Source organism: Lathyrus oleraceus, chromosome 6 (assembly GCF_024323335.1).
Source record: "Lathyrus oleraceus cultivar Zhongwan6 chromosome 6, CAAS_Psat_ZW6_1.0, whole genome shotgun sequence".
In the NCBI taxonomy this organism is placed as follows: Eukaryota; Viridiplantae; Streptophyta; class Magnoliopsida; order Fabales; family Fabaceae; genus Lathyrus; species Lathyrus oleraceus.
This window is the reverse complement of record NC_066584.1, coordinates 133532465-133545154: the sequence shown is the minus strand read 5'-3', so window position 1 is coordinate 133545154 and position 12690 is coordinate 133532465. Positions and strand designations below refer to the sequence as shown.

Genomic DNA, 12690 nt, shown 5'->3' with positions numbered 1-12690 from the left:
GATGTTCCAAAACTTGAATAATAATCCAAACTTCAATTTTCACCCAAAATGTGAAAAATTGAAGCTTATCGACATGTGTTTTGCTGATGATATTGTGATTTTTGCGAGAGGGGATGTTGGTTCTCTTCAACTCATTATGCAGGTGGTGGAAAAATTCACTAACTCAACTGGCTTGCAAATGAGCATTCCTAAAAGCAAGCTATTTGTGGGAGGGGTAGATGGCATAACTAAAGGAAACTTGCAGCAAGCAACTGGATTCTCTTTGGGGCAGCTTCCAGTCAAGTATCTTGGAGTGCCTCTGAACAGTAGAAAGCTCACCATCAACAATTGTCAAGGGCTGCTAGATAGAATGACTGTTAGAATTAACCATTGGTGTAGCCGTCTTTTGTCGTATGCAGGTAAATTACAGTTGGTGAGAAGTGTGATGTTTGCTATAACCAATTATTGGATGCAAATTTTTCTTCTACCCAAAAAGATCATTAGGCTCATTGAAAGCATGTGTAGAAGATTCATTTGGGCTGGAAATGACGAGAAGAGTAAAAGAGCGCCGGTGGCCTGGGACCATGTTTGTGATTCGATTGCAAATGGTGGAAGGAACATCATAGCCTTAGGGGAGTGGAATAAAGCCACCATTGGCAAGCTTCTCTGGAATTTGAGCGAGAAGAAGGATAAAATGTGGGTTAAATGGATGCATATTTACTACTTGAAGAATGGAGTGATTGAGGAATACCAGCCCAACAACAACAGTTCTTGGTTGATGAAGTCCATGTGTAAACATAAAGCTGAATTGATGTCTAATGATGCTTGGGTTGAATTCCAGGCTAATAATATGTATAGCACTCGAAGAATGTATCGGCATCTGCGTGGGGACAAGCCAAGAGTTGATTGGAGGAGGTTAATGTACATAAACATGGCTAGACCAAGGGTTGTTTTTACTCTTTGGCTGGTCTGTCAGGACAGATTGCAAACCAAAGACAGATTGATGAAACACGAGACTTATACTGATGGGAATTGTCTGTTTTGTGATGTGCAGGAAAATAGAAGCCATTTATTCTTTGAGTGTGCAATCACAAAGAAGATTTGGAAGGAGATTCTTAATAGGCTTGGGCTTGGTTATATCCATATTGATTGGAATGAGCATACTGCTTGGCAACAAGCCAAAGGGAAGGGCAACAAAATGCGTATTTTCAAAGCTGCACTGGCTGAAACGGTATACCACATTTGGTGGGTGAGAAACAGGATTTGTTTCCAACAGGGGAGGAAGGAAGAGCTTCAAAGCCAACATATTCATGACATACTTATGGATAGATTTAGAATGAATAGAAAATTGACAGCGTATTGTAATAGCCTTTAGTGGTCGTTATTTGTATCCGTGTCGGTTGGGGTCTGGATCTGAGGATCGGCGTGTATTTCTTTGTTTTTGGCAATAAAGATTATTTTTATTCCAAAAAAAAAAATTCATCAATGTGTTGATTCTGATGATTTTGAAAAACTGAGTGATGATGATTCAGCAAAATAATCATGGGAAATTATTGAAAAATCGTTTTGAGGAGATGAAAAGGTGAAAGAGGTGAGGTTACAAACTCACAAAAGAATGTATGGATTGCTTCAGGCGGAAGACAATGAAAGCATAACGTGGAGAAGTGTTGACATCAAGATCAGTTGTTGCAAAGATCTTAAGGACATTGGCTCCAAAGTTCGACCACTTAGTATTAGCCATAGAAGAGTCAAAAAAATTGTCCACATTGGCAAAGGAAGAGCTTCAAGGGACGCTTGAATCTCATGAACAAAGAATGGCTGAAAGAGTTGTAAGCAAGTCGAAAAGTGACGTCGCTTTGCAAGCGCAATCGACAAGAGAAAATAAATGCAAAGGGAAGTGGTTTGAGAATAAAGGTAGATGCGGCTACAATAATTAGACTGGTCAAAATTAGCAAGAAGGAGGCTGGTCGAATCATAGAAAGTCCTCATACCAAAGCAACCAAAGAGGTGGTGTTGTAGGTAGAGAAAGAAGAGGTGGTCAAAAACTTGACAAAAGTCACATTCAGTGTTTCAATTGTCAGAAGTATGGTCACTACTCTAGTGATTGTCCTGAAAAACAAAAGAATCAGGAAACTGATGCAAAGTTTGCAAAGCATGAAGAAGAAGAAGAGATGTTGTTGATTGTCACGACAAGAGATGAATAAAGATTACAGGACAAATGATACTTGGACTCAAGATGCTCATCATATATGGCTGGTAGGAAAGATTGGTTTGTCAACATAAAACCCTCAATGAAGAACATGGTAAAATTTGCAAATGACAATACTCTAGCAATTAAAGGTATTGGTGATGTTCTGATTATGAGGAAAGATGGAAAAAGGTCAGTAATTTCGAATGTACTATACTTACCAGGCATTAAAACTAATTTGCTCAGCATATGGAAGTTGGTCAAAAAGAACTACAAAGTGTCAATCAAATACTATATGATGAGAGTTCTCGACTCAGGTGGAAGGTTAATCTTGCAGGCTTCAATGTCTCATAATAGAACCTTCAGGATTGAACTTAATGTTATGGAGCACAAGTGCCTTGCAACTGAAACTAGAAAGGATGAATGAATATGGCACTATAGACTTGGCCATCTCAATTTCAAAGACACCAGAGATCTTAAAAGAAGAAATATGGTTTCAGGGTCACCAGAAATCAACATTCCAAATGAAGTGTGTGAGAAATGTGTGCAGGCGAAACCTCACAAGAAAAACTTCAGCACGGATGCAGGAAGTAAGTCGAAGGAAATACTTGAAATTATATACTCTTATGTATATGGTCCTATCAAGGTGGATTCCATTGGAGGTAACATATACTTTGTCACTTTCATAGATGATTTTAGTCAAAAATTGTGGACTTACCTAATCAAGAAGAAAAGTGAAGTGATCGAGGTATTTGCCAAGTTTAAATCTATGGTCGAAAGACAAAGTGGTCGAAAGCTCAAGATTCTGAGGACTGATGGTGGTAGAGAATATGTGCTGAAAGACTTCAACATGTTATGTGAGAAACAAGGGATTGTGCATGAGGTGGTGCCACCCTACACTCCACAACATAATGGAACTGCATAAAGGAAGAATAGAACCATCATGAATATGGTGAGAAGTATGTTAAAAGGCAAGCATATACCCAAATAGTTATGGGGAGAATTTGTGTCAACTGCAACATATATTTTGAACAGATGTCCGACTAAAAGGCTAGAAGGAATCACGCCAGAAGAATGTCAGTCTGGTGTCAAACCTATCTTGAGTCATCTGAATTTTTTTGGATTCCATATAGTCATGTGCCAGATCAGTTGAGAAGAAAACTTGATGACAAGTCGAGTCAGATGATCCTAATAGGATAACATTCGACTCGAGGTTACAAGTTGTTCGACCCAGTGAACAAGCAAGTAGTGATCAACATGGACGTGATCATAGATAAGCTTAAGGAATGGGATTGGACTGAAAATGTAAAGAAATGTTCAATGAGAATCTTTTGTGAAGAATCAGCAAGTGAAGTTGAAAGAGAAGTTCGACAGGAAGAAGTCAGAGGTCAAGCAAGCACAAGCATACCTCAAAGGATAAGACACATGCCTGCAAGGTTGCAAGAATGTGTGATTACATAAGATGATATGGTTGATGATGAAGGTGATCTAGTATATTATGCTTTCTATGCAGATGTCGAACCAATCAATGCAGCTGAGGCATTATGTAGTGGTAAATTCATGCCCATCAAGCTATGGATAAACTTGACGTTAATAAAACAAGAGTCGCCATCGCACTTTTATTGTTTCCAAAGGAAAAGGTCAAAAGTACGAACAAAACCCAAAGATAAGAAGTTTTCAATCAAAACTAATAAAATGTCAGAGATTACATGTAAGGGGGTTGGTTACACAGAGGGAATGTGTTAGCACCCAAAGTGTCATAGGTACTTCTAGGGAGCCCCTTTTTGTGTGCCAGTGATTTGGTCTAAATGATGTTTGATAAAATATAGAGTGGGGAGATGATAAAAGAATTCATAAATTATATTTTTGTGTTTGACAAGACATTCGATCTTATGCCTACATACCAACATAAAACTGAGGGATCAAAACCTCATAGTTCGTGGTAAAAATTTCGAAGAAGTTGATGAGTTGATTTTAAGAAAAATATAACAAGAAAAGGCACAAAAGGACAAAGATTTGAATGGGGTTGTTAGTTCTTTTTGTCTTTTTGAAATTTGAAGTCAATATGGTTAAGTTCATTTACAAATTTGATTAAGAGAAGGTTTGAAAATCCAAAGGCATAAGTCCAAAGTATCTAATCATTAAAACATGTCAAGTTAGAAAACACAAACAAAGAAAGTTTTTGAAAAAAGGGAGAGATTTAGAAATTTAAGAAGTAGGAAGAGATGAAGGGACTATCCTAGATAAAAAATTAAAAGTTAAGGGTTGAAAAGATCTGACAAATGGGATGCAATCTAACAAACAAGAATGTCATATAGAAACCCATTTTCCCTTGGACTTTAGCAAGCCACAAGTATAAGCAATATCCAAGCAAATCATATGAAGGACAAGACATCAAGTAAAGATAGCCATAATATTCAGGCAAGCACTCCAATGTCTAGCAATCTTCAATTTCTTCCAATGCATTAGATGAAAATATATCCCTTGGTCAACTCAGAAAAATCATTAGACATTAACAATAATAATAGTATAACAAATAAGCACAAAGTCAAAGTGACAGCAAAGTCAAAGTCCATCAAGGTCTTGCATCAGATGAAAGGTACATACAAGGATAACTCAGTCTCAGATATTGGTGTTGGCCAAGTCCTCAAAGCATAGGGAAGTTGCCTATCCTAAGTCCAAAAGTTCAGATCAAATCCAACAGTCCACCAAGATGTTTTTAGGGTTTTTTTTGTTGTTATCAGGTATTTTAAGGTCCTAAGACCACAAACAAAAACAAGCAAACAAAATATACAATCACAAGATATGGCTCAAGTGAGCAAAGTGAAAAGGACTGAAGCATAAAAATGTTGCATGAGATGTAAATGACAGATGAATGATAAATGAACTGAAATTTAAATCGCATTAAGTAAATGACTTGAAAGTAAAAAGCAAAATTAGTAAAATGTTAGTCAAATTTTAGTGAAGAGTTTTAATTGATTAAGTCATTCTTTGGAGAACACTCAACCATTCATTCACAAGTATGAATCCTTGAACCAAGACATCATCCATGAGAAGGGCTCCAACTTGGATAATTTAACAAGTATGCCACTAGCTCTCATGAAAGGAAAAAAGGTCAAGTCTTCAGACAATACCATAAAGAATGAGAGACTTACAATCTCACTTACTATAATGATATGCCTTCTTTATCAAATTTAGCTCTATCTTAAGCAATCATAATTGGACTTATGTAGAAGTCACAACTATCTGAGGTCGGACAATAAAAACATAGGTGTTAATGCATGTTAGAGATTTGGTACAAATAATCAAATTCCTAAAACATACCACACATTAAAAGAAATGGGGGGAGGAACTATCTCAGTCTTGCTCATGTTGATTCATCTGACACAAGGTCATTGATGAATCAACTACCATAAGACATGGAGAGATTTCATTGGTCAATGATGGATTAGGGAAGAATATGGATGAAGATAAAGAGGGAAGGGGAAATAGAAATCCAAATTGATCACAGGAGGAAATTCATCTGATCAATATTATCCATTATGTTTGGGAGATGAAACGTACATTTCATTAATCCCCTAAATCCAATAGTATTGGTCAAACAAAAGTCAAATCAACCATGACCAAGGCCAAACAGAAAGTCAAACATCTCAAGACCATAAAAATGGCTCAACATAATTTTCAAGCATTTATTAAATTAAAAATCAAATAAAAGATGAATAAAAATGCATTTTAAAATGGACAAAACCTCAAATCCCTTCAAATCACCAAATAAATAGCCAAGAGATTTATCCTAGGTCAAACAAGGTCAAAGGACCTTAGACAAAAAATTTCATGATTTTTGAAAAGTCATAAGTATTTTAAAATAATTAAAAATAAGTAAAAAAAAACATTTAGTTCATGAAAAATATCAAAATTAATCCAAAAAATGATTTTAATTCAAAATATAGAAGAGGAAAATATTTAAAGATTTATGGTGAAAGTCCCATATTTTTTGGATTAAAAATGAATTTAATATGAATTAAACAAAATAAAGGGATTAAATAAAAATCAGAATTAAAAAAGAAATTCAACAAAACAAAGGCCATCAGATCTCCCTTATTAATTAAGGTAGCAGATCTGATGGCCACGCGCTAGAGTGCACCAAACACCTGAGTTAAACGCGCAACACAAGTGGTAATCACAATGGAGGGTTGAGATTAGAGCGTGATGTCATGATCAGATGGCCTGGGATGTTCCAGCACATCACCGGAGCCCTAGCTCCAGTCATCTTCTCCGGTAGACCTCACCGAATTGGTCTACCACCAACAACCACTAAAATAAAAAGTGAGTACACTATTTTAAAGAAAAAATACCCAGGAGCTCGAATCTGGCCTCAATTTCACCCAATTCCAAGTATATTGAAAGATACGTGGACTTGAAGTTTGAGGTGCATGATCTGAGTTGCTTCGATTTGACCTCAAAGCAAATCAATCTTGTTGCCTACATTGGTAGGTCTTCATACAACCAATAATCAATCAAAATAGTTGAGAAATGAGGGAGAATCGAAGAAGAGAAGTTTGAAAAAATTCACCTTCGAGTATCTTTAATTGAGCTTGATCTTGCTTCCAATTTGCCTTGGCTCGACTCTAACAGCTTGCAGGAAGTGAAATGGATCAAAGAAAAGCTTGGATTCTTGGAGTTTCAATCTCAAAAGAGAATGAGAATTGAAACTCAATTTCAAGTGAAATCTTCAAGTTTATTCTTTAATGGAGGTTGGGGAGGCAATGGTGCAAATCTTGGGCAAGAGGGATCCTTTTTCTGAGCAGCAAGGCAATGTATTTATAGCATGAGAGTTGCCTTCCACACCTTTCCATAATTTGTCCAAAAATAGTAATGTGATGTGCATGGATGCATGGACATGCATTAGGCCCAAAATGATGATTGTGTTGTGTAACACCCAGAAACCCCATGACTCTTATTTAATTAAAATCATAAAAATAAACATAATTAAGCACTAAGGGTGTCACACATCTCTTTAACACAACATGCTTCTCAAAACTTTTTTAAAAATACGTAGCGGATAATCTCAACAGGTATAACTGGATAAATCCAAACAAATGGTTCAATACTCAAACGTGAGGGAAAATAGTCCCATCAATTTCGAAAAAATAAAACACAACTCAAAAATAAATCCCTTTCCAAATGATCGCTCTCCTTAGATTTTTCAGCCGCTAACACATTCCCACAAATTCACATTCTTTCCAAAATCTCATTCAGCTTATCTATTTATTTAATCTAAAAGTCTAAATTACTTCTTTCACCCCTAAAACTCTTCTCACACCCTCATTGAAACTCTATTTTCTATTTAACTTATGTTATTCAATTAATTAAATAAAATTCTAAAATAATTATTTTATTCCAACTCAAACAATATTCTAATTATATAATTATATAATTACTCAAATAAATTCAATTATCTTAATTAAAATAATAATTCCATTATTCTCACTAAATCTCACCACACCCTAAACTCCTTACTCAAAACACCTCATTCTCTTTAATTTTAAGTGAAGTTTTATTTCCTTCCAACTTTAAAATATCTCTAATTTTCTTAATATTTATAACATCTAATTAAATTAAATGAAATAAACTAATATAAATTCAATTAAAAATAGACAACTAAAGTTTGGGTGTTACAACTCCCCCCCACTTAAAAGGATTTTCACCCTCGAAAATCTCTTACTAAACATCACTAGCTAAGACTCCCTCAACTGGTTTTCTAACCCACATATTACGCCACCCTCAACAGTGATTGCAACAAAAGAGATATCATTGTGAAACACATATCTCGAATCAAATCAAAGCAAAAACTCTTCCATTTGATTGAGCTTGCTTAGGCTTCTAGCACTGAGTACGAATATGACCTTGCTCTCCATAATTTAAACATGTCACAACTGCACCCTTGCATTCATTAGCACGATGTCCCTGTTTCCCACACTTGTAACACTTCATAGCAGTACACTCTAAAGCACGATGGCCTAACTTTTCACACTTGAAACTCTTAATAGGAGTATGATCACCTCCCCCACTTGTAGTGTTCTGATGAGTCTTATGATCCTCCTTAGCAACTGGAGTCACATACGGCTTGCCACGACTCTGGTTTCCATTCTTCTTCTCACTAACACTCTTGTAGTGAGCAAATCTAGCACGACTGTCTTCATCATATATACGACACTAGTTGACCAACATGGAGAATTGACGAATTTCTTGATACCCAATAAATTGTTTGATCTCTGGGCGAAGTTCATTCTCAAACTTAATGCATTTGGACACTTCAGCTTCTACCATATTATAGTGAGGGAAGAACCTAGACAATTCCTCAAACTTAGCAGCATAATCTGCAAGAATCATATTCCCTTGCTTAAATTTAAGGAATTCAATCTCCTTTTTGCTACGTACATCAGCTGGGAAATATTTTTCCAAGAATGCGTCCCTAAAAATAGCCCAAGTTAGCGCAATGCCATTAGCCTCAAATCTCTGTCTATCATTATCCCACCAGTACTCTACTTCCTCTGACAGCATGTGAGTACCATAAAGAACCTTCATACCTTCCTTTGAAGGTTGGTGGTTTTTTTCTCTGAAACTTGTCCAGCCCACGGGATTCAGCATCTTCAACTAGTGGATTCTGCTTTCAGGATTATCAACTGACCCTACAAACCAACACGGGTCTTTTCAGCATGTTTTTTCCTCACTCACACGCTTTCCAGGAAACTTCCCATAAGGTCACCCATCTAAATACTACTCCAAGTCAGGCACGTTTAACTGTGGAGTTCTTATCTGTTGGGCTACCGAAATAAAAGATGCATCTTGTTGGTATAGGTATGGAGGACAAGAGCGATCCAAAATGCAGCGGAATTTAAAATTTATCCTTTAGTGATCCTTACGAATGGGCATGATCAGTGATAGAATCGTTACCTCTTGTGGCGATTGTAACCTTTGATGCAAATCTACAGAGCGATCACGAACATCGAACGATGACAACGCCTCTACTCAGTCCACACAAACGGATTCCTTCAATCTCAGTGCTAGCTGCTACGAATGAAGGATTTGAGTGAGAGAGAGAGAGAGAGAGAGAGAGAGAGAGAGAGAGAGAGAGAGAGAGAGAGAGAGAGAGAGAGAGAGAGAGAGAGAAACGAAATTGCAACTGCACAAATGCTTCTACACAAGGGTTCTATTTATAGAACCACTATGTGGGTTGCAAGCTAAAAAAGCCCACTCAAGTGTATGTGGCCCATATCTTATAATATATCAAAATCACTTAAGCGCGTGGTACTTTACCATATTTCGTATTCTACTTAAGTACACCGTACCTTACGATGTTCTACAATTCACTTAAGTGCATCGTACATTACGATATTCCTTAGTTACTCTATCTCTCATCAATCCGTCCTTTTGTGTGTGACCCTGTAGGTTTTCGCGACATTGACAATTATATTAAATCACGTATTTAACATAATAAACAGTGAGCGGTATCTAGCAACACATCATTGCTACCCAAGACACGAAAATATCATGTGATATGACAAATCCTTTTGTGATAATACTTATGTGTATAATTACCCTTTTGCCCTTATGTCTATATTGAACACAAGGCATAGACCGTGTCATTCTTGTCCAGTTCAATATTGGGCCCATAGACATTTATCCTATTACGCAGGATGGGCAAATTCCATCTAGGTCACTCATGTCCCTTAGCATGCTTCGTGGAGTACCCATCAACTGTCTTTATGGTCATCCAGTTACAGACAATGTTTGATCAACAATAAGGCACTCGACTCTACATCTAGGGTCCATAGTGGTTTCAGGTCGAAGGGTGGTATACACCATTATCACCATGAGAATAACTTATGACACTTTGCATAACATTCTATATAGTATTCTCATAGCGGGTCAATCCAGTATAAATATTACTCTTAATATTCATACCTATGTTTAAGACTTGATAACTCCTTATCTATGATCCATGAGATGTGATCATCAGTCTATATAAATAATAGTCTTAATGCTTTAATGTTATCCCACTTCACAATAAAGCTCGACTATGGATACTTTAAGAATAATGTCCTTATGTTTAATGTGATCTCGTGATTAAGTCACACTTGATACATTAAACGGACTATCTATTCTAGGGACTTTATTAGACAAACATAATAAAGAAAAATCCTTTTATTATTAATAAATAATTCAACACAAGTACCAAAATTATTAGCTCTAGGGCTTACACCAACAATCTTCCACTAGCACTAGAGCCAATCAGGCATACCCCTAATGCCCATAGATCTAGTATGGCCAGCATGCTTCTGTTGCGCAAGAGGCTTCGTCAGTGGGTCAACAATATTGTCAAGTATAGGTACTCTGCATATTTTCACACCTCCTCTATCTATTATCTCTCAAATGAGGTGATAACGCCTAAGTATGTGTTTGGATCGTTGGTGAGATCTAGGTTCCTTAGCTTGTGCGATAGCACCATTGTTATCACAATAGAGACCAATGGGATCCACAATGCTAGGAACTATGCCAAGTTCACTAATGAACTTTTTGATCCAAACAACTTCCTTTGCTGCACTTGAGGCAGCAATATACTCGGCCTCGGTTATAGAATCAACAACTGTATCTTGCTTTGAACTTTTCCAACTCACAGCGCCACCGTTTAAGCAAAACACATAACTCGATTGCGATCTAAAGTCATCCTTATCTGTCTGGAAGCTAGCATCGGTGTATCCAATTACAGCCAGCTCTTCCTGACCTCCATTTATCAAGAATGAGTCCTTAGTCCTTCTCAAATACTTAAGGATATTCTTGACAGCTACCCAATGAGCATCACCAGGATCAGATTGGTACCTACTCGTTGCACTTAAAGCATACGAGACATCTGGTTGAGTACATAACATGACATACATGATAGATCCTATTGCAGATGCATATGGAATCTTATTCATGCAATCCCTTTCTTCCTTAGTTGAAGGGGATTGTGTTTTTGATAGACACATGCCATGTTGCATAGGTATGAATCCTTTCTTGGAATCATGCATATTAAAGCATCTCAACACTTTGTCTATGTACGTACTCTGACTTAGGCCAAGCAGTTTTTGTGATCTATCTCTATAGATTATGATTCCTAATATATAGGCTGCTTCACCTAGGTCCTTCATAGAAAAGCATTTCCCCAACCAAGACTTTACTTGTTGCAGGGTAGGGACATCGTTTCCAATGAGTAATATGTCATTTACATATAATACTAGGAAAATGATCATGCTCCCACTAACCTTCTTGTAGACACAAGGCTCATCTTCATTCTTGATGAATCCATATTCTTTTACTGTTTCATCAAAACTAAGATTCCAGCTTCTGGAAGCTTGCTTCAATCCATAGATTAATCTTTGTAACTTACATATCTTTTGGGCTTCTTCTGGTATGTCAAATCCTTCAGGTTGTGTCATATACACATCCTCAAGAAGATTCCCATTAAGGAAAGCAGTTTTGACATCCATCTTCCATATTTCATAATCATGATATGTAGCAATAGCAAGTAAAATCCGAACATATTTAAGCATTACAACTGGTGAAAAGGTTTCATCATAGTCAACCCCATGAATTTGCTTATATCCTTTTTCAACCAGTCTTACCTTATAGGTATGTACCTTACCATCCATGTCAGTCTTCTTTTTGAAGACCCACTTGCATCCTATAGGGTTAACTCCTACAGGAGGCTCTACCAAGGTCCAAACTTGGTTTGTGTACATGGAATCCATTTCAGATTTCATGGCTTCTAGCCACTTCTCAGACTCGGGACCAGTTATGGCCTCTTGGTAGGTCACAAGCTCATCTTGATCCATGAGTAATACATCACCTTGATCAGTTATGAGATATCCATATCTATCAGGTAGGTGACGTATCCTTCTTGACCTACGTTGGTCTTGTTCTACTTGAGAAGGTTGCTCTTCCACAACTACTTGTGTTTCCTGCTCTAATTCCTCCGTAGGTGTATCAAAGCTTTGTGATTCTTGAATTTCTTCAATCTCTACTTTCCTCCCACTGATTCCTTTGGAAATAAAATCCTTTTCTAGGAAAACTCCAGTTCGAGCGACAAACACTTGAAGGATTGTAGAAGTAATACCCTCTTGTTTCTTTAGGATACCCCACAAATAAGCATTTGTCAGATTTTGGCTCAAGCTTAGTTGAAATTTGTCGTTTCACATAAACTTCGCAACCCCAAATCTTCATGTAAGACATATGTGGTTTCTTACCACTCCATATCTCATATGGTGTCTTCTCAACCTTTTTGGATGGAACACGGTTAAGTGTGTAAGCTGTTGTTAATAGTGCATGTCCCCAAAAGGAGTTTGGAAGATCGGCGTGACTCATCATGGATCGGACCATGTCTAACAGGGTTCAATTTCTTCTCTCAGATACACCATTAATTTGGGGTGTTCTAGGAGGAGTAAGTTGGGATAGGATCCCGCACTCTTTCAGATGTTCAT

General features: G+C 37.0%; 2 protein-coding genes across 2 annotated transcripts; one reads left to right on the top strand and one right to left on the bottom strand.

Moving 5' to 3' along the window:
• Nucleotides 1–73: 73 nt before the first annotated feature.
• LOC127094402 (uncharacterized) lies at nt 74–2183 on the top strand. The gene is made up of 3 exons (XM_051033243.1): nt 74–946; nt 1034–1210; nt 2061–2183. Exons 1-3 carry the CDS (start codon nt 74–76, stop codon nt 2181–2183), a joined length of 1173 nt encoding a protein of 390 aa, XP_050889200.1.
• A 5867-nt stretch (nt 2184–8050) lies between these two features.
• LOC127094401 (uncharacterized) lies at nt 8051–8818 on the bottom strand. Its single transcript, XM_051033242.1, has 2 exons — nt 8495–8818; nt 8051–8383 (listed from the first exon to the last, which is right to left on the bottom strand). Exons 1-2 carry the CDS (start codon nt 8816–8818, stop codon nt 8051–8053), a joined length of 657 nt encoding a protein of 218 aa, XP_050889199.1.
• Between the last annotated feature and the right edge of the window lie 3872 nt (nt 8819–12690).

Bases quoted from the DNA above. Each gene is read 5' to 3' on its own strand.
- LOC127094402 (XM_051033243.1), top strand. From the start codon at position 74: ATGTGTTTTGCTGATGATATTGTGATTTTTGCGAGAGGGGATGTTGGT. The intron at 947-1,033 runs GTCTGTCAGGAC...TGTGATGTGCAG, and splicing joins TTGTTTTTACTCTTTGGCTG to GAAAATAGAAGCCATTTATT. The intron at 1,211-2,060 runs GTATACCACATT...TTCAATTGTCAG, and splicing joins AAGCTGCACTGGCTGAAACG to AAGTATGGTCACTACTCTAG.
- LOC127094401 (XM_051033242.1), bottom strand. From the start codon at position 8,818: ATGCTGAATCCCGTGGGCTGGACAAGTTTCAGAGAAAAAAACCACCAA. The intron at 8,384-8,494 runs GTAGAAGCTGAA...TTGGTCAACTAG, and splicing joins TCTTCCCTCACTATAATATG to TGTCGTATATATGATGAAGA.